Source organism: Aspergillus novofumigatus (genome assembly GCF_002847465.1).
Source record: "Aspergillus novofumigatus IBT 16806 chromosome Unknown P174scaffold_10, whole genome shotgun sequence".
NCBI classification, from domain to species: domain Eukaryota; kingdom Fungi; phylum Ascomycota; class Eurotiomycetes; order Eurotiales; family Aspergillaceae; genus Aspergillus; species Aspergillus novofumigatus.
Window position 1 is genome coordinate 90,885 of NW_020194283.1, and position 16,491 is coordinate 107,375.

Here is a 16,491-nt window from a genome sequence, read left to right on the forward strand (position 1 = left end):
TCAGAGTATACGGACCAGCCGCGCAGATACCAATACTCTTAGTGGCTATTGGAAATAAACCGTAACTCACCACCCTGTATCCAGAAAGGCTTGACTTGGGGCAGTACTACAAACCACGCCTACTGTGGACCACCACGGCCTCAGCAATTTGCTGAACTCGCAGCGGTTCAAATTCGGTGCCTACCCTAGGGAATTACACTGGTTTTGGTTTTCCCTAGGACGGAACCAATTCAGATTTGTATAAAATTGTTGGTTATGGTTTTTGTAGGTTTATTGGATTAGGTGAATCTGCCTAATCCATTTAGCTTAGTAGGTACTAATTTCTAGGATTTCTCTAGATATTTATCACTAGATAGCCTAGTATCTAGACTATCTAAACATAAGGTATTGATTCAAAAATATCTAGTGGTTGGTGAGACATAAGAGAGTAATCGTTTCTGTCATAGATTAGTATACAGTAGTGGTTTATATATAGGAATCGTCGCAGGTGCATTTCTAACAGAGTCATGAGATACCAAATTACTAGCCCTTCATCTGCTTAAACCTCTCCACTACCAGCCTATAACTTCCCGTTTCCAACTCCTCCACCAAACTCGGCCCGACGGCTTCCACCCAACTTCTCGACAGCCTTCCCATTCGAAGCCCGAATCATCAGCCCAAAGAACCTCGACAGGAATTCCCCCACCTCTCCTCCGCCTCCTCCCTCTCGAATGCCCTAACTGGGACCCCAACCGCCCTCCCAATCGCTTCGGCCAGCATCTCATACGTCGTATCCCAGTCGGCCGTCCCATGAAATATCTCTCCGGCTTGAACCGTCTTATCCGACGCCAGCAGCAAGAACAACGACGCTGCATCGTCCACGTACACACTGGTCACGCACCCATTTTTTACAGACGCAATATACCCGCTCACCCCATTATCAACAGCCATATTGACCATTCTTGCCGCGAACCCCGTCTCGTTCGCCCGGCCATACACATACGGCGGGAGGCGGACAACATTAACCCGGACGCCCCTCTCGGCCCACGACAGCGCATGCTCCTCGCAAACATGCCGCCTGACCCTGGTGTTTTCGGCATAGGGCGCCGATTCGTTGACGACGGTGTCGCCTGTGTCGGGGCGCACGGTGAGAATTCCACTGGCGGCGATGAGGGGTTTGGAGGTCCCGACTAGCGGGGCGGCGAGGGCATCGACGGCCTCGGTGTCGAGCTTGATGATTTGGTCGTAGGATTTTCCGAAGTCGTGGTCGAAGGCGAGGTGGAAGATGGCGTCTGCTTTTGCAGATTGTTCGCGGAGGCTGTTGTGTGTGGCTAGGTCACCGCGGATGGGGACGGCCCCGAGGGAGGTGAGAAGCTCGTCGCCTTGGGGGCTGCGGGAGAGGCCGTGAACCGTGTGGCCTTGTTGGATGGCGAGTTCGGTGATGACGCGGCCGATGAAGCCAGTTGCGCCGGTTATGAAGATGTGCATTGTGTACTGTGTGGGGGTGAGCGATAGCTTGGGCGGTATTCTTGGTTGGCGATCTGGATGACGGGGCCTCAGCCGCGCTATATACCGAGACGGATTTTGGGACATCGGACTTAGGGGTTTAGCTTGATGCGGACAGAGGATTACTTGGAGACTGCACTCAAGGACGTCGACACTGTCCTCAGTCTCATACTCATACGCGGCCCAGAAACCATCACCTACCAGCTCAACTTTCTCGACGCTGCCCTAGAGGCGGCCTATTGGCGGTTTGTACTGAGTGATTTTGCCCTCCGCGAGCAGGCAGAGGCGCAGGTTGACATGCTAGTGCTGAAGATGTGGTCCGGGAGGCAGTCAAGGCAAAGGTCGATAAAGGACTAATGAATACAGAGCGTTTCCCGTGCGGCATGTTGATCAATTTACCTGGAGATCGGGGTCAGAGGTGAGGAAGGGAAGGAGGCACATGCTGGGTTTGAATGAGGGGAGTGTTCCTCGGGCACTTAGATGCTGAGCTGGGGTATAAAGTTGTCCCCGTGAAATTCAAGAATAATATAATTCTGAGGATAAAATTAAAGCGTTTAGTTTTGAGGATATTAATTAAAAAGGGGTCAGTTTTTAAGGGATTAATCGAGGTAGGAGATAATTAAGTAATCCTCTCCAAGAAAATCTTAAAATCCACTAACTTTGAGTAATAATTGTGAGAGAAACTAAGAGAGATATTTAACAATCCAACTTAATACCAAGAGTAAAGAATTCCTATTCTAAAAAGTCTGCGGAACCTTGAGGTGTGCCAACATTATTAGAGGTCTTAGTCTAGGCAGCATCGAAGTCTGGGAGGCGGACAGCGGGAGTGGCTTCTACAATGAGATGCAGCGAGTCTTGAGGAATGTAGCCAATTATTGCATCGCCGCCACCACCGAGGCCGCCAAGCTTGGTGACGACCTTGGGGACGATTGCAAGACAAAGATACAGGCGGAGGCTGGTATTAATGCTAATAATTAGTAGCATACTAAATGTTAGGAAAGAATGACTCCTAAGGGAGGGAAGCCTCTAGGTTGACTGTAAGCCGTGTCGCGAAGAACATCAAAGCTGATTTAGATCCGCGCTTCTGGGGAATTGGAATACCAGCAGGCAGTCATTGGACACAGGACAGCCATCCCCTGGATCCCCGGAAACTATCATGGCTAGTTGCTTGAGCGAGTTCATGTGGGGTACTGGATAAAGCGGAGTTCGACTTGGGACTGCCGGGGCCCTTAGGGGACAATGTTCAAGATGTCGTAGAGTGCAGTTTGTATTTCACCTAAACCTAAGGAGACAATAAATCACAAAATCTACGGATCATACTGACTACAGTGCTATGTGCGTAGCTAAGGTTGAGGCGAGTCATTAATGGAGCTACCATCCAGATGTCCCTACTTCCTGGACGACGTTGGATCAATAGTACTGCCAGGCTGCCGTTACTAGTCCAAGACTGAATATAGTTGGTCTATTATCTTGGTCTATTTGGCTGAACGAGAGTCTTTAGTATACAGCAAAAATGAATGAAAAAAGACTAGCGCCGCAGTAGAACGTGCTTTCATCAAGAGAACAAATCTGGACAATTGGTAGCGCTAACTGTCATTGGACCTCGCGCTTACAGGGCAGCGAGAGCGAGGCAGGTTGCAACGACAGCGCCGAAGATGGAGCCCGAGAGACCGCTGGCAGCGTTGCTGAGGATGTTAGAAGACGAAGGAGAGGAGGAGCTGCCGGTGGAGGAAGAGGACTGGCCGGAGGCACCGGAGGCACCGGAGGCACCGGAGCCAGAGGAGCCGGAAGAGCCAGAGGAAGAGGAGCCAGAAGAGGAACCGGAGATGGCGCTGCTAGAGGGACGGGCCGACGAGGTAGAGTTCCAAAAGCCGGTCCCGTTGTAGGAGCCACCGGGTGCCTTGCCAACGGTGAAGGTGGGCTTAGCAGAGCCAGCCGAGCCGGAGGAAGCGGCAGCGGTAGCGAAACCAGCGGCCTTGCCGACGGCCACGGAGGAGGCCGAGGGCCAGCGGTGGAGGAAGCGGCAGCGGAGGAAGAAGCGGAGCAGGACAGGTCAAAGAGAGGAGTGGTGCTCAGAGTGCTGCCGACGATACCGAAGCTGGGGTTGGGGGTCACCGGGTTGGCATCCTGCAGGATGTACCACCAGGTGTTCGTCTTGCCGAACAGGGGGCATCCCACCTCGTCCCAGTAGGTCTTGGCGTTGGCGAGGTTGGCAACGGCAAGGTTCTCGGTCTTGCCGCTGACGGGCCAGCCAGTCTCAGTAATCCAGACCTCCTTGCCCTTGGCGACAGCCTCGGTCTTGGCCACAGCTTCGTCGAACAGAGCCTTGGCATCGGAGATGGAGTTGGCCATGGTGTTCTGGAAGTACGGGTAGCCATCGAAACCCAGCCAGTCGCAGGCATCAATGACAGCCGAGTTGGAACCATTGACCCAGGCGGTCCAGGTATCGACGTGGCCGATGGGGGCACCGCTCAGCTTGGTGCCGGCAATGGTGGAACGGACCTGGTTGATGTACGAGACGATCTCATCCGGGTTGGCGCCGAGGCCAGCATTGGCCTTGACCCCGTCGACCGAGTTACGGTACAGATCCTCACTGCCGACAGAAATACCGACGACCAGGTTGGCCAAATCATCTCCGTAATCGGCAATGGCGGTCTTGAGGGCAGCGATTTCGTTGGCGAAGTTTCCACCGGAAGCCCACAGGCCAAGCAGAAGGGAGGTTTCCTCGGCGACGGCGGCAGGGATAGCAGCAATGGGGGTGTTGGCGGTGCCTCCTTGCTGGTTGGAGGGTCAGTCTCTTCTTAAAAAGGTCATGACGCATAGAAAAATGCATGGCAACTCACAATCATGGTGTACAAGCGGGCACTGGTGAAGCCGGAAGTGCCCACCAGGTTCTTGGCTGTCGAGAATTCGGACTGGAAGTCAGACTGGGACTTGGCGCTGCCATCGGACTTGGTATTGCCATAGTTGAAGCCTTGGTGAGCGGCCTCGGAGGTAGCGAGCGCCAGAGCAAGCGCAACGAGCTGTGTGAATTGCATCTTGTTGAAGGTTCTGAAAACGAAAGTGTGTAGAAAAGAAAGGTGCAGACGTTGATTAAAGAACGTAAGTTATGTCAAAGTCAATAAAGAAGGATGAACTTAGAGGGAGAGAACGAATGAATTGAACATTGGATGTCAAAGACTAAGACCAAGTTCCAGTTGAATACAACAAAAGCAGATGAGAAGAAGAGAGATAGATGATAATAGAGGGAAATGGACAGCAGAAGAAGAGTCAGTCAGTCCATAAATAACGAAGCAGGTCTAGACTCTGGGCCGGTTGGACCTGTCCATCTGGTAGCATCTGGTCCAAGTGGGCCGGGGACACGTTGGCTCCCATCGGTCAGGGCTTGTCCCGGAACTAGAATAACACTATTAAGTTATGAACACTAAAGATAGCATTGCCGGATCGGAAATGCATGGATTTGATTGCTCCGAATACAATAATGTGTCGCCGCCTGGTGGATAGGGTATTAAAAAATCAGAGAAGAACCATGGAAAGGGACAAAATCCTGAAGAAGAGGGACCTACTGGAGTAATTCCCTCAGTCTCCAATAATGGATGGGAGGAGGCAGTGGCGGAGAGGACTACCAATCAGCACAGATGTGGCAAATGGGAGATGTTATGCAAACAGTTTAGTGCAGTGGATATTGTAGCCACCAGTGGGGCTTTTATATGGCCCTGCAAATGAAATTGGGCCCGGTTGTCTTGCAATCTTCCCTGTCCTGCCTTGGACGCTACGACTAAGCCAAATCAATAGTCCCTCCAAGTCGCTGTCAAGTCCAAATGAAGGCATTTAAAAATAGCAATACTCACTCCGGAGTAGGATGATCTGTCATCGTAGATTTAGCATCAAATCTAGAAGTAGAATGATTACATGCCTTGGGAGCCCCTGATTATCCTGCACGGGTCGGGTACCTGAATAACTGACATCAGGAGCGATTGAAGACAGTGTGGCACTGTCCAGTAATATTACGCCAAAGTATCTCTCTACTCCATATGATCTCTTGCGGACAGCCGAAAGCAGGTTTCTCCTGTCTTCGTACTTTTATTCTCAAGGCATCTAGGGAGCAGAAAGAAGCGCTTTCGCTCCTTTGTGGTCCTGAATCTCCTCCTGGATGAAAGAAACCTTACATTACAACCTTCTCGTTAGGTACATTCCATGTTGAGCTTTCATACTTTGCTCTGCAACATGCCTGGATTAAGCTTAAGTTTAATGTGAAAATATCCTGATGCCGTATACTCCTCCATTTTTCCTGGTCTAATGGAGACACATGTGTTCATTGTCTACCGGACAAGCCTATGTTGCTGTTCCTGTTAGATTAAGGGTATCTCCGTTTAAGGCAACAAGGCGACGAGATATATTTCCGCAAGCGTAGGTTGGTAACGTGCCAGCCAATAAGACGACAATCTCAGGGGGATAACCCAACATTTGAATCTAATAGTACTATTGTTTGACTGCGAAATTGTTTTCAAGATCTTTTGGCATGAGAGTTTTTACTAAAGATTAGCCATGCTCATGCGTCACTCCTCTGGGTGGTAATCACGTGACATGAATCACATGCCTGGGCTCATTCTCCTGCCTCTGTTTCATAGTCTCTTGACCCATTTCGCAGCTCTTGTGGAAATAAAGCGCCTAGTCTCAATGGACGGGGATTACTTTGCTGTTTCCCCCCTGCAGGGGAAGCCCAGATCAGTCGGCAGTCCCAGATCAAAAGAAGCAAGCATTTCATTTCGTCTGTTCAGCGTGGCTTTCCCCCCAGTAAATCAAAATCGACAGGACTTGATATTCACCGGTTTGACAGTCTATAACCATCTCAAACCTCCAACCGGATCTACCTACCATAAAGTGAACGATAAAGATACCAGAATATCAAACAATGATAATCAGCGACTCTCACTTGAACCAATATCCCGTCAGTCCCTCAATCGTCCTCTTGCCGACATTGTGGTGCCGGTTCTCCTCCCAGACCTTGCCTCCCTCTCCAAACTGATTGGATAAATGGCCCAGGAAAAAGTCCAAATTTTGTTGGCACTGAGGAAAGGCATTCTTAAAAATGTCATAGAGATCCTGGACCTGTGGTTTGGTCGGTGCATAGGTGACCTTTTCTGCAAAGAGATCCAAGTATTTCTGCGTGTGCGCAATGTCTGCTTTGGCATCCAACTCCCAACCAGGCTCTAAATGTCCTGGAATGACCTTGACGGGCTGTAGAGCAGAAATGAGCGTGATGGTCTTCTTCCATGCGTCCAGCAAAGCAGGGGTTTCCACCTCTTCCACCCTTGTGTCAAAGAGGAAAGTCAGTAGTTGACGGCGAAATCGGAGGTATTACAGCCTCACCAGACATGTGTGCTTCGACCATAGATAGTATCGCCACAGACGACCGTCTTTTCAATCGGCAGCCAGAAGATGGTGTGGTCAACACTATCTCCTTGCAAGGGCCCCAGCAGCACCACAGGGCTTTCGGGGTTGCCATTCAGCAAGAAGAAACCGAAATTGAATACCTCCGGCTTCCTGGGCGCTTCGGGAACATTTTCCGACCCAAAGATAGTAGGCCAATACTTGACCTTGTCGTCATATTCGCGGTTGATACCCTCTAGGACATAAGAGGCGGCATAGAATTTGGCCGAGGGGAACGCATCCAGAATAGGATTTGCAGAAAAGAAATGGTCCGGGTGATGATGCGTGACAAAGACGGCTTTAAGGGGATTTACGGTGGTTTCTTTGATCCAGCGTACGACGGATAAAGCATCAGGGATCAGGAAGGGCGGGTCTATGAGGATAGACTCCGACGCCCCGACGATCAAGGTAGTGATGCTTGACAGGCCTTTGACGGACGAGGCGTGATGATAGGTTTGTAGAGGCATGATGGATTGAATGAGACTCTAGTGGGTGGTGACCTTTGCGAATATGGTCTTGCGGGAATGAAAGAGGGGTTAATCTATCTCAATCAAACCCTTGCGGCCTACCATCCTCCTCCTGCTGGGTCGTATATCTAGTAGCCTGTGCATGTTTCCCCTCAATTTTTTAGCTCCGCTTATGCCGACCATCATCTGCCGACATCATCGGAAATCTCCCAGTACGTGCATGTGGAATCATCAAATCTCAGCTTTAGATCGGGGAGGATCAATTCTGCCTGTGTGTGAGACGCGGACATCGCCGGTAAACCCCCGAATCAGGATTGTGAAAATTTATTTTATCAAGTCTTTCTTATACGATGTCATATAGTATTTTTGCGGGGGCGATCGTAGTCGATCAAGTGGATCATGTATCGAATCCGGGGGATTCCCGTTCTGCCTAGGTTGGATCCGAGGAGGAGATAATGGTGTCAGACGTATTCATCATCCCCCTGATAAGGGAGGGACATGTGGATGATCCCATTGCGTATATATCTACCCACTTTACTTTTCGAGATCGTCGGATATACCATATAGAGGTCGTCCATCATGGCTCAATTTCATCCCACCATTACGCCCGAGTCTTTGAAGGACAAAGTTATTGTTGTGACGGGTCAGTCGTGTATCTATTAGTTATCCTCAACGTCCGTGGCTCACTAAGCAATAGGCGGCGCCAACGGAATCGGAGCGAGTCTAGTAGAATACTGCTGCCAGCAAGGAGCGTATGTTTGTTTCGGCGATGTTGCTGAGGGTGCGGGAAATCAGATCGCTCAGTCGCTCTGCTCGTCCGGCTCATCCTCATCCCCACGAGCCACCTTCCAGCACACCGATGTCACCAGCTACCAATCCGTACTCGTTCTTTTTGACCTGGCCCTCAGGACATATGGTCGCATTGATCATGCCGTTGCCTGTGCTGGTATCATGGAGATTGGCAACTTGTTCGACCCCGCCTTGACACTGGAGACAGTTCGCGAGGTGCGTTACTAGACTCTACGTATTGAGCTTTTCAAGATATTGATGACGAATAGGCGCCCACAACCAAAGTCCTCGATGTCAATCTGACCGGTTGTCTCTATGTTGCTCGCATCGCCAGCGTGTACCTGCGGCAGAACCGCCCGGAAAATGCAGACCGGTCCATTACCCTCGTCTCCTCAGTCGCTGGATTCAAGGAATCTCCCGGCATGTTTGTTTACCAAGCTTCCAAACATGGAGTGCTCGGGTTGATGCGTTCACTGCGTTTGTACCTATCTTCTCCAACCCATCGCATCCGAGTCAACGCCATCTGCCCATGGATGACGACCACGGCCATGGTCAAGGGTGTGCAAGAAGCCTGGATGAAGGCAAAATTGCCGTGCAACACCCCCGCTGACGTTGCCCACATCATGGCCGGCGTCCTGGCAGATTCATCGCTCAATGGCAAGTCCATGTACGTCGAAGGAGGGCGAGGATGGGAGATTGAAGCGAACATTGATCGATTAGAACCCCAGTGGTTGGGTGAAGAACCGTCGCGATCTCTGACGCAGGGACAAGCAGTCCTCGGCAGTGGCATGGACTGGGCCCAATAGCAAATTGGATTGTATCTATTGCGAGACAAATCAGAATATTCCATCGTTTGTATATGCCACTGGAAGGAACATCCCAATGGAGTCATCATATCCGGATGATCGGCAATGGATATGAGTTTAGCCGGTCGACATGAATTTGCTCCGATGATTGGGACTCCTGTCTATGCTCATGTGTATGCTCCTCTCCATTTTGCTGTCTCTCAGTTGAAACTGATTCTCCTCTGTGGTCTCTCCACATTAATTCATATACCAACCAAACCACCTGTCATGGATCGAAAGCCACCGACTCCTCGGCTACTCTGGATAACCCACCATCCTGCTGTTGATTTGGAGCTGCTGGACGACAGCAATTCTGGCGATGTTGGCCATCAAGGAGATCCTATCTCTGCGCATGGGGGCACCATGTGGTGAGCTACCTCTTGATCGCTATACCTTATATCCACTACTGAAGCAAAATAATCACCCAGGAAGCATGTAGATAGTGGTGTGTTGACTTGGTTGCTGCATCGACCCTACTTCACGACTAGTGATAGTTAATAAGGCCAATTACATCACAGCAGCAAGCCTGTTAATCTCTGAAGGATTTCTTATTGGTGACAGCGAGCTGCATTATGCTATACCGAGTAAAGCTCCTTCACCTTGGGCGTTAGCGTGAGCGTCAGCCAAAATATTTGGTCGGTCGTCTCCGACCTGGGATAATCACCCTAGGCTGGAAAAAGGAAGCCGCGGAAGGTCCAGTCCCAGCGAATAGCCATCTTTCTGGTACTGGTGTATCTGAGGAGAGAATAATCTCGAAGCTATACGTTGTAGTTATAATTAGCCTTCCATGTCAAGCTTTTTAACGGTCTTGCCGAAACCCATACAGCCTCTACTCCGGATATTCGTAGATAAGATGTGAACGAGGGCATAAGACACATTGTGCTCTCCTCGGCCAATCAGAAATGACCATCTCGGGTAGGATAAACGACGATCGACAAGGATGTTCCGCATAGGATATTTTCACGAGATGTGGATCCTCTAGGCAGATGCAAAATTCCCTCAAATCTCACTTCTGCTTTCAAGAGCCAAAGGCAACCAACAACTCGATCACAACAAGTCTTCTTGTCATTCGCACGCTGTCAGACCGAACATGAAGACTGTGGCTGGAGTATTGGTCATTGCTGTCAGCAGCCTGGGTCTAGGTGCTGATGCCGCCAAGCAAGCTCCACCAGCCCCCACGGGGAGCAGCTACCCCTCGGGCTTTGACATGACTCGGAGTTGGGCGAATCTGAGTCCATATCAGGAGGCAGACAGCTTTGGTGTGCCGAAAGGAATGCCGCACCGCTGTGAGCTGGCTCAAGTCCATGTGCTGCATCGCCATGCCGAACGCTACCCGACCCCGTATCCCTTGGACGGGCAGGGGATGGAGGACTTTGCCGCCAAATGGAGCAATTATACCAAGGGACATCATTACAAAGCGCCGGCCACGGGTCCATTGAGCTTTTTGAACGACTGGGAATACATTCTGGGAGAGGACACTCTCCTGGAAACCGGCGCAGCGACGGAGGCTACCGCAGGGGCCAGCTTCTGGGCCAACTACGGACGGCTACTGTACCGTGCTGGCCGGGAGAATGGAGCGGCCTGGAATGCCTCGTTGAATGTGTATCCAAACGGCACGGCACGTCCCAAGCCGGTCTTTCGCACGACCTCACAGCCGCGGATCCTGGAGAGTGCTCGATGGTGGCTGAGTATGTATTTCTTTGGATGAGTAGCAATGCATAGCTAATGGGTACCTCAAGGTGGATTCTTCGGCAATACCGGTGCCAACAGTTCTAATGACCAATATGACTTGGTCGTCATTCCAGAGGTATCCAATTTCAACAACACTCTGGCCTCGTACGACTCGTGTCCTGGAGATATGACCGAAGGGTAAGTGATGACCAAGGAGCTTTCTTGAGGTTTCTTGACAACAATGAGGCTAAGATGATTAGGGATGATTCTGCACAAGAATTCATTCCCCGCTATAGTCGGCAGGCCATCTCCCGTCTCTCCCGACACCTGCCCAAGGACTTTAACCTGACGGCTTTCGATGTGCTAGCGATGCAGAATATCTGCGTCTACGAGTACACCAGCCTTGGAGGTTCTTCTTTCTGCTCACTCTTCACCGAACAGGAGTGGAGGGATTTTGCCTATAATGTCGACGTGCAGTACTACGGGGACTATGCGTATGGCTCTCCCACAGGCCGTGCGCAGGGCATCGGCTATGTCCTTGAACTGGCGGCTCGACTGCAGGGCAAATTGATCTACTCAAGCGACACGAGCATCAATTTTACCTACGACTATAATCTGGCACAATTTCCCCTCGACCAGCCCTTCTACCTCGACATGTCGCATGACGATATCCTCCTGTCCGTCATCACCGCGTTGGGACTGCGCTATTTCAGATATGGGCCGCACGGCCTGCCAGGGAATGTCGACCACGCAGTCAACCGGACTTTTGCCATGAGCCAGATGACGCCCTTCGGAGCGCGTCTCATGTCGGAGGTCTGGACCTGTCCTCGTAATGCGTCATTTGACTCCCTTGCCCCGGTGCTATATCGTAACCCCCGTGTCGAGCGCAGTGTAGACACGACCAGGTTCATCCGCTTTGTTCTGAACGGAGCTCCCTTGCCGCTGGACGGGCTGGTAGGCTGTGAACAATCTCGCCATGGGTTCTGCCCCGTCGAGGGATTCCTGAGCGGTGTTCCGACGCTGAAGAAAGAGGCAGAATATCAAAAGGCCTGCTTCGGACATTATCCGACTGGGAGCCAGGTGGGTAATGGCGCTCCAGAATCTTGAGTTTCATTTATCCACGACGCCGTGTGACAGGGGTGCTGTATTGTATGATTGTATCCTGTGCTCAGTGATCCTTTATTATAATTCTTCTGCTTGTATGAGCTTAAGAGCCATTTTCATAGAGCAAGAGAATTCCACGTCGTACTGAGGAGTATAGTCTTGGCGTTTGACAATGTCTTAGGCCCTTAGCAGTCCTAACTCCTAAGTCTAGGCTCTTCAGGCTCTTCAGGGTCCAGAATACGCTAAAGCACTCCACTGTTTGGGCCTGAAACAGAGAACCCGCTTTGGCCGAAATGGGCTGATAGGCCGAGGCTAAAAAGAGTCATGCAGGACGGCTTGGTCCCTGAATCTCAGCGTGTAAAAAACAAATTTTCGGTGTGTATTGGTGGTGTTAAGGCTAAAATGGCTGGTAGTGCTTCATCGCAAATGGCTTCACAATGGCATTTATCCGAACGCAACCCCTCCTGCCTTTCCCTCCTCAGCCGAGAGCTTCAGCCTGTTGTCATTCTGCAGTGATATTCCCAACCCCATGATCATATATCTTCCAATTCAGCCGGATTTGCCTGCAGAATTCTGGACTCAGGGCCACATGCCCCTCAGCGGTACCCCGGATTAACTGGCGAATCCCTGATGGATGCGACAAAGTCAATCGAGACCCAAACACGTTAATTCCAATATAGCCGCTAGAGTAGCGTTTGTGTCAGGACGTCGCGATGTGGGGTTGGCCGGCATTTGCTCACTCCTCTTCTCCCGGTGACGCAAAGGTATAAAGAACCAGAGGCATCCTCGAGTACAGAATCCACCAAACACTCCATCGGACGATCATCTTTAGTCAAGCAACAATCTCTCCTTTGAACGTCATGGTTTCTTTCTCATACCTGCTGCTGGCGTGCTCCGCCATTGGAGCTCTGGCTACCCCGTCGAGTTCGAGGACAGCTCGTTCAACGAGACTGCGCTGCATGAGTTCGCTGAACGCGCCGGCACCCCAAGCTCTACCGGCTGGAACAATGGCTACTACTACTCCTTCTGGACCGATGGTGGCGGTGACGTGACCTACACCAATGGAGCCGGTGGCTCGTACTCGGTCAACTGGAAGAACGTGGGCAACTTTGTCGGCGGAAAGGGCTGGAACCCTGGAAGCGCTAGGTACAGAGCACCAACATCTGATTTTGAAGGCCTCTAACTGATAGAAACAGAACCATCAACTACGGAGGCAGCTTCAACCCCAGCGGCAATGGCTACCTGGCTGTCTACGGCTGGACTACCAACCCTTTGATTGAGTACTACGTTGTGGAGTCGTATGGCACATATAACCCCAGCAGCGGTGGTACCTACAAGGGCACTGTCACCACCGACGGTGGCACTTACAATATCTACACCGCCGTGCGCTACAATGCTCCCTCCATCGAAGGCACCAAGACCTTCACCCAGTACTGGTCGGTGCGCACCTCCAAGCGTGTCGGAGGCACTGTCACCATGGCCAACCACTTCAACGCCTGGAGCAGGCTGGGCATGAACCTTGGAACTCACAACTACCAGATCGTCGCCACTGAGGGTTACCAGAGTAGTGGATCTTCTTCCATCACTGTCTACTAGGAATACTACGCAAGAGTCTTGCCGAAGGAGGAAAGCGTTGAGGTACGGCTTCAATATTAAGAGGTGATAACTAAGCGGGCTGTGATGTTTTGCTGGATATGAAATGCATTTCTGCTTACACCCTCCTGGAAACCTGTCTTTGGAATTGAGGCACTATACTGAAGTCATCTGCAATGGTGCTTCATTTTTGGAAGTATAAGGAATGAGTGATCCAATGTTTTGAACAGTGAAAGACCTCTACCTGTGTACTTGTCAATCCCTGGCAAGTATCGTAGGAACAAAGGCTTCGTTTCGTTGTACACCCGGTCCGGGAGAATAAAAACGAACAGCTGTAGATAATCCGATCACTACTTGGACGCCTGGAGCTCTTCTCTCATGGCTTCAATCTCCCCACCAAAGTGATTCAGAAAATCTTCATTGCCCCTGGACGTCTCCCAGCCCAGCCGATTGCGAGCGAAATCGGCTCTTGCCCGGGAACTATTTCCGCATTAGTATGTTACGGGTTAGGTACTTGCTTGTGGTACATACTTGGATGCAAGAGTGATTTCCACGAGACTCTCATTGCCCCTAGTGATTTCTGCAGCTGCTTCCTCCATACTGATCGACTCGACGTTGCTATTGTCTACGAATCCCTGCTTGTGAAGAGCATCAGCAATACCCTGGCTAACCTGTAACCATGTATGCTCTCCACTCTCGACGAAGAAGATGGCCTTGGGGCCCGATGGAAGCCAGTTCGGTTGCTCTCGCACAGCCCGGAAGAGAAGGAGATAGAAGTTGGCCAGATCCAAGATATGGACATGGTTCCAGATCTATGACGAGTATGTCAGCCAGAATCTATCTATCATATACTGTATATCAAACCTACCCCAGCTCCACTTTCGATGACAGCAGCATGGCCTCGCTTTCGGGCAAGGCGCGCAAGATTGGGCACCTGTTGACTTAGAGTCGCAAATGGACCGGATCCTTTGCCATCTGTCGTTTGTCAGCATCAATTCACCTTGGTGCCATTGTACCGGCATTGAATATAGCATACAGATAGTGGGAGGGACGACGATATACGTCTTGACGCCAAGCCTCAATCCCGTCTCAACCACCGTGACATCGGTGACCCGTTGCCCGTAGCGCTCGGGGTGGTCCTTTTCCATTGCGTAGACGTCGTCCTTCTCGTCCGACCAGATCTTCTGATTCTGCGGCGTACCGGTATAGGGATGGTCTCCCAGGATTGACGTGCCAGAGGTCTACATTGTCGTTAGCTTTGCAATTGGGATTCGGAAGAACAAAACCTTACATGGATCATGTACGTATCTTTGCCAGTAGCTTTCTGCCTCTGGCTCAACCCTTCTATCAAGGCTTTGGCAGAGCTATCATGGGAGGCAGATGCGGCATTGATGACCACTAGAGCGATGTGTGAGTACAGGTCAAAGCATCAATGTAGAACCAGTCAATACCATCATGCTGGGAAGCAGCGTCTCTACACGCGTCAAGGTCATCCAGTCCTTTGAATTCCAGAGGCTTCACCCCGAGAGACTGGAGTCGGGCCGCCTGTTCTGGTCGACGGATCAAGGCTGAGATGCTCAATTCAGACGCCTCTGGGGATTGCAAGAGTTCAGTGAGGATTGAACCTCCACTGCATACCGTCAGTACTATACTGCGAGTGTTCCAGTTAGTTGCACCACTCACATGTATCCAGTCGCACCGACAATCAGAACGCTCTTCGCTGTAGTGGGAGACGCCATGACTACTACCAGAACGTACAGGCTTCAATCTCAAACGAGTCTGTCTGTTAGTTCGTCTATTTCGTCTACTTCATGACACCCATTTTATATTCTGTCGCAGAGTTGCAGCGGCGGACGTCCATTAGTAATTCCGCCGAGTTGTGACGTCGTGGATCGAAACTCTCCGGATTAGAAATCGCTGCTTGGACCTTCCTCAGATCTGTCTCAATCAGGCAAGTTGAAGCTATTTCGCGAAGCTTCTTTCTTATTGGTCTGGTGCCAACGTTAATAACCTTAAGTTCTTCAAGAGTTCTGAAGAAAAAAATTTGCATTGCTTATTAATGACCATCAAGCTGCCGTCAAAGATGTGGCTGACCCAACGAATGAGAATATGGCGTTCCTGATAAAGATGATCGTCCTATATACATACTGTTTCAAAAGGCTGCAATTGATTTAGTCGTCTGGTAGTACAACTATGACAATGACACTGAAGGTATATATCTGTGCAGCACAGCAGCCAGCGGACATAGCCAGCAATACAACCTATGAAGTAAAGAGGGACATTTTTGATGATAATTATCAAGGTCAACTCGGTCGACATGCATCTTGAACTTAGAACTTGATATGTACTTCTATAAAGGGTCTAAAGGGTCAAAGTACATGGAATGTTCTGCATAAATGCGCTATGAGGTCGCAGTGACATCTGACAGGAACCCTCCAAAAGGGATCTCATTTCTCTAAACTATTCCTGGCGCGGTCAAGGGATGCTAACCTGTTTTGGCATTAGGCAACCAGATTGTGACCATTTGCATTCGGTCATAGTGGGTACTTCTCTTGGCAGGAGAAAATGCCGCGCGCTGATTGAGTTCTTTTTGGGACGGAGGAATGGAAGTGGGGAGACCTTGATGACTGCGGTGAGTTCCCATTGGCTAAGAGCGGTCCCTGAGACACCTGAGTCTTGGCTGCTTCCGTCTTAGTGGTGGATCCGAAGTTTCACAACTGGGTAATATTGGGCCAAAAACGGCAATGACCCAATGATCTGACAATGCTGGCAGCTGTCCTGGTCACAGTGGCATTGGCACCCTTGGCAAGTCAGCACAGCCTTAGACTGCCCCCTTAAAAATTAATGAGGAGGACCAGCACTATTATTATTATTATTATTATTACCTATCATTAATTTTATGATTAGTTTTCCCAGACCACGCTGCCTCAACTGCCTGGCTCCTAACGTTGTTATCGTCACTCACTTCCCACCCCTAAGATACGTAGTTATTATTGTCCCTATTATCCCTATTATTGTTTGTCCCTGTCTGTCAGAGCCTAGCCAGATCATTCTGTTTTGGTACGATGATCCTGGTGATTTGTCGAACCTGACTTCTGCTATCC

General features: G+C 50.5%; 8 protein-coding genes across 8 annotated transcripts; 4 read left to right on the forward strand and 4 right to left on the reverse strand.

Moving 5' to 3' along the window:
• Positions 1-522: 522 nt before the first annotated feature.
• Positions 523-1,467, reverse strand: nscE (NAD-dependent epimerase nscE; the record flags this gene model as incomplete). The annotated part of the gene is made up of 2 exons (XM_024832243.1): positions 523-616; positions 686-1,467. 2 exons carry the CDS (start codon positions 1,465-1,467, stop codon positions 523-525), a joined length of 876 nt encoding a protein of 291 aa, XP_024677761.1.
• A 1,250-nt stretch (positions 1,468-2,717) lies between these two features.
• bgt2 (GPI-anchored beta-1,3-endoglucanase EglC) lies at positions 2,718-4,747 on the reverse strand. Its single transcript, XM_024832383.1, has 2 exons — positions 4,329-4,747; positions 2,718-4,263 (listed from the first exon to the last, which is right to left on the reverse strand). Exons 1-2 carry the CDS (start codon positions 4,521-4,523, stop codon positions 3,079-3,081), a joined length of 1,380 nt encoding a protein of 459 aa, XP_024677762.1. The 5' UTR covers positions 4,524-4,747; the 3' UTR covers positions 2,718-3,078.
• Positions 4,748-6,100: 1,353 nt separating this feature from the next.
• P174DRAFT_445786 (MBL fold metallo-hydrolase) lies at positions 6,101-7,468 on the reverse strand. Its single transcript, XM_024828417.1, has 2 exons — positions 6,859-7,468; positions 6,101-6,799 (listed from the first exon to the last, which is right to left on the reverse strand). Exons 1-2 carry the CDS (start codon positions 7,383-7,385, stop codon positions 6,418-6,420), a joined length of 909 nt encoding a protein of 302 aa, XP_024677763.1. The 5' UTR covers positions 7,386-7,468; the 3' UTR covers positions 6,101-6,417.
• Positions 7,469-7,896: 428 nt separating this feature from the next.
• P174DRAFT_396753 (putative 3-hydroxyacyl-CoA dehydrogenase) lies at positions 7,897-9,063 on the forward strand. Its single transcript, XM_024823754.1, has 3 exons — positions 7,897-8,028; positions 8,083-8,390; positions 8,444-9,063. Exons 1-3 carry the CDS (start codon positions 7,965-7,967, stop codon positions 8,978-8,980), a joined length of 909 nt encoding a protein of 302 aa, XP_024677764.1. The 5' UTR covers positions 7,897-7,964; the 3' UTR covers positions 8,981-9,063.
• Positions 9,064-9,117: 54 nt separating this feature from the next.
• Positions 9,118-9,727, forward strand: P174DRAFT_445789 (uncharacterized protein). The gene is made up of 2 exons (XM_024828418.1): positions 9,118-9,387; positions 9,448-9,727. The coding sequence occupies exons 1-2, from the start codon at positions 9,125-9,127 to the stop codon at positions 9,515-9,517; spliced, it is 333 nt and encodes a 110-aa protein (XP_024677765.1). The 5' UTR covers positions 9,118-9,124; the 3' UTR covers positions 9,518-9,727.
• A 296-nt stretch (positions 9,728-10,023) lies between these two features.
• P174DRAFT_445790 (histidine phosphatase family protein) lies at positions 10,024-12,150 on the forward strand. The gene is made up of 3 exons (XM_024828419.1): positions 10,024-10,707; positions 10,759-10,888; positions 10,951-12,150. Exons 1-3 carry the CDS (start codon positions 10,110-10,112, stop codon positions 11,795-11,797), a joined length of 1,575 nt encoding a protein of 524 aa, XP_024677766.1. The 5' UTR covers positions 10,024-10,109; the 3' UTR covers positions 11,798-12,150.
• A 504-nt stretch (positions 12,151-12,654) lies between these two features.
• P174DRAFT_464328 (glycoside hydrolase family 11 protein) lies at positions 12,655-13,390 on the forward strand (the record flags this gene model as incomplete). Its single annotated transcript, XM_024830376.1, has 3 exons — positions 12,655-12,657; positions 12,720-12,940; positions 12,991-13,390. 3 exons carry the CDS (start codon positions 12,655-12,657, stop codon positions 13,388-13,390), a joined length of 624 nt encoding a protein of 207 aa, XP_024677767.1.
• Positions 13,391-13,515: 125 nt separating this feature from the next.
• Positions 13,516-15,370, reverse strand: P174DRAFT_507535 (NAD-dependent epimerase/dehydratase family protein). Its single transcript, XM_024831382.1, has 7 exons — positions 15,071-15,370; positions 14,839-15,017; positions 14,679-14,785; positions 14,424-14,628; positions 14,256-14,362; positions 13,919-14,199; positions 13,516-13,867 (listed from the first exon to the last, which is right to left on the reverse strand). The coding sequence occupies exons 1-7, from the start codon at positions 15,124-15,126 to the stop codon at positions 13,738-13,740; spliced, it is 1,065 nt and encodes a 354-aa protein (XP_024677768.1). The 5' UTR covers positions 15,127-15,370; the 3' UTR covers positions 13,516-13,737.
• Positions 15,371-16,491: the final 1,121 nt, after the last annotated feature.

Excerpts from the sequence above, each read along its gene's own strand:
- bgt2 (XM_024832383.1), bottom strand. The coding sequence starts at position 4,523 with ATGCAATTCACACAGCTCGTTGCGCTTGCTCTGGCGCTCGCTACCTCC. Across the intron at positions 4,264-4,328 it reads CCCGCTTGTACACCATGATT|CAAGGAGGCACCGCCAACAC; the intron begins GTGAGTTGCCAT and ends CCCTCCAACCAG.
- P174DRAFT_445786 (XM_024828417.1), bottom strand. The coding sequence starts at position 7,385 with ATGCCTCTACAAACCTATCATCACGCCTCGTCCGTCAAAGGCCTGTCA. Across the intron at positions 6,800-6,858 it reads GGTCGAAGCACACATGTCTG|GGTGGAAGAGGTGGAAACCC; the intron begins GTGAGGCTGTAA and ends CTTTGACACAAG.
- P174DRAFT_396753 (XM_024823754.1), top strand. The coding sequence starts at position 7,965 with ATGGCTCAATTTCATCCCACCATTACGCCCGAGTCTTTGAAGGACAAA. Across the intron at positions 8,029-8,082 it reads CAAAGTTATTGTTGTGACGG|GCGGCGCCAACGGAATCGGA; the intron begins GTCAGTCGTGTA and ends ACTAAGCAATAG. Across the intron at positions 8,391-8,443 it reads CACTGGAGACAGTTCGCGAG|GCGCCCACAACCAAAGTCCT; the intron begins GTGCGTTACTAG and ends GATGACGAATAG.
- P174DRAFT_445789 (XM_024828418.1), top strand. The coding sequence starts at position 9,125 with ATGATTGGGACTCCTGTCTATGCTCATGTGTATGCTCCTCTCCATTTT. Across the intron at positions 9,388-9,447 it reads GCGCATGGGGGCACCATGTG|GAAGCATGTAGATAGTGGTG; the intron begins GTGAGCTACCTC and ends ATAATCACCCAG.
- P174DRAFT_445790 (XM_024828419.1), top strand. The coding sequence starts at position 10,110 with ATGAAGACTGTGGCTGGAGTATTGGTCATTGCTGTCAGCAGCCTGGGT. Across the intron at positions 10,708-10,758 it reads GAGTGCTCGATGGTGGCTGA|GTGGATTCTTCGGCAATACC; the intron begins GTATGTATTTCT and ends GGGTACCTCAAG. Across the intron at positions 10,889-10,950 it reads CCTGGAGATATGACCGAAGG|GGATGATTCTGCACAAGAAT; the intron begins GTAAGTGATGAC and ends TAAGATGATTAG.
- P174DRAFT_507535 (XM_024831382.1), bottom strand. The coding sequence starts at position 15,126 with ATGGCGTCTCCCACTACAGCGAAGAGCGTTCTGATTGTCGGTGCGACT. Across the intron at positions 15,018-15,070 it reads GTCGGTGCGACTGGATACAT|TGGAGGTTCAATCCTCACTG; the intron begins GTGAGTGGTGCA and ends GACGGTATGCAG. Across the intron at positions 14,363-14,423 it reads CGTCGTCCCTCCCACTATCT|ATGGCAAAGGATCCGGTCCA; the intron begins GTATGCTATATT and ends GACAAACGACAG.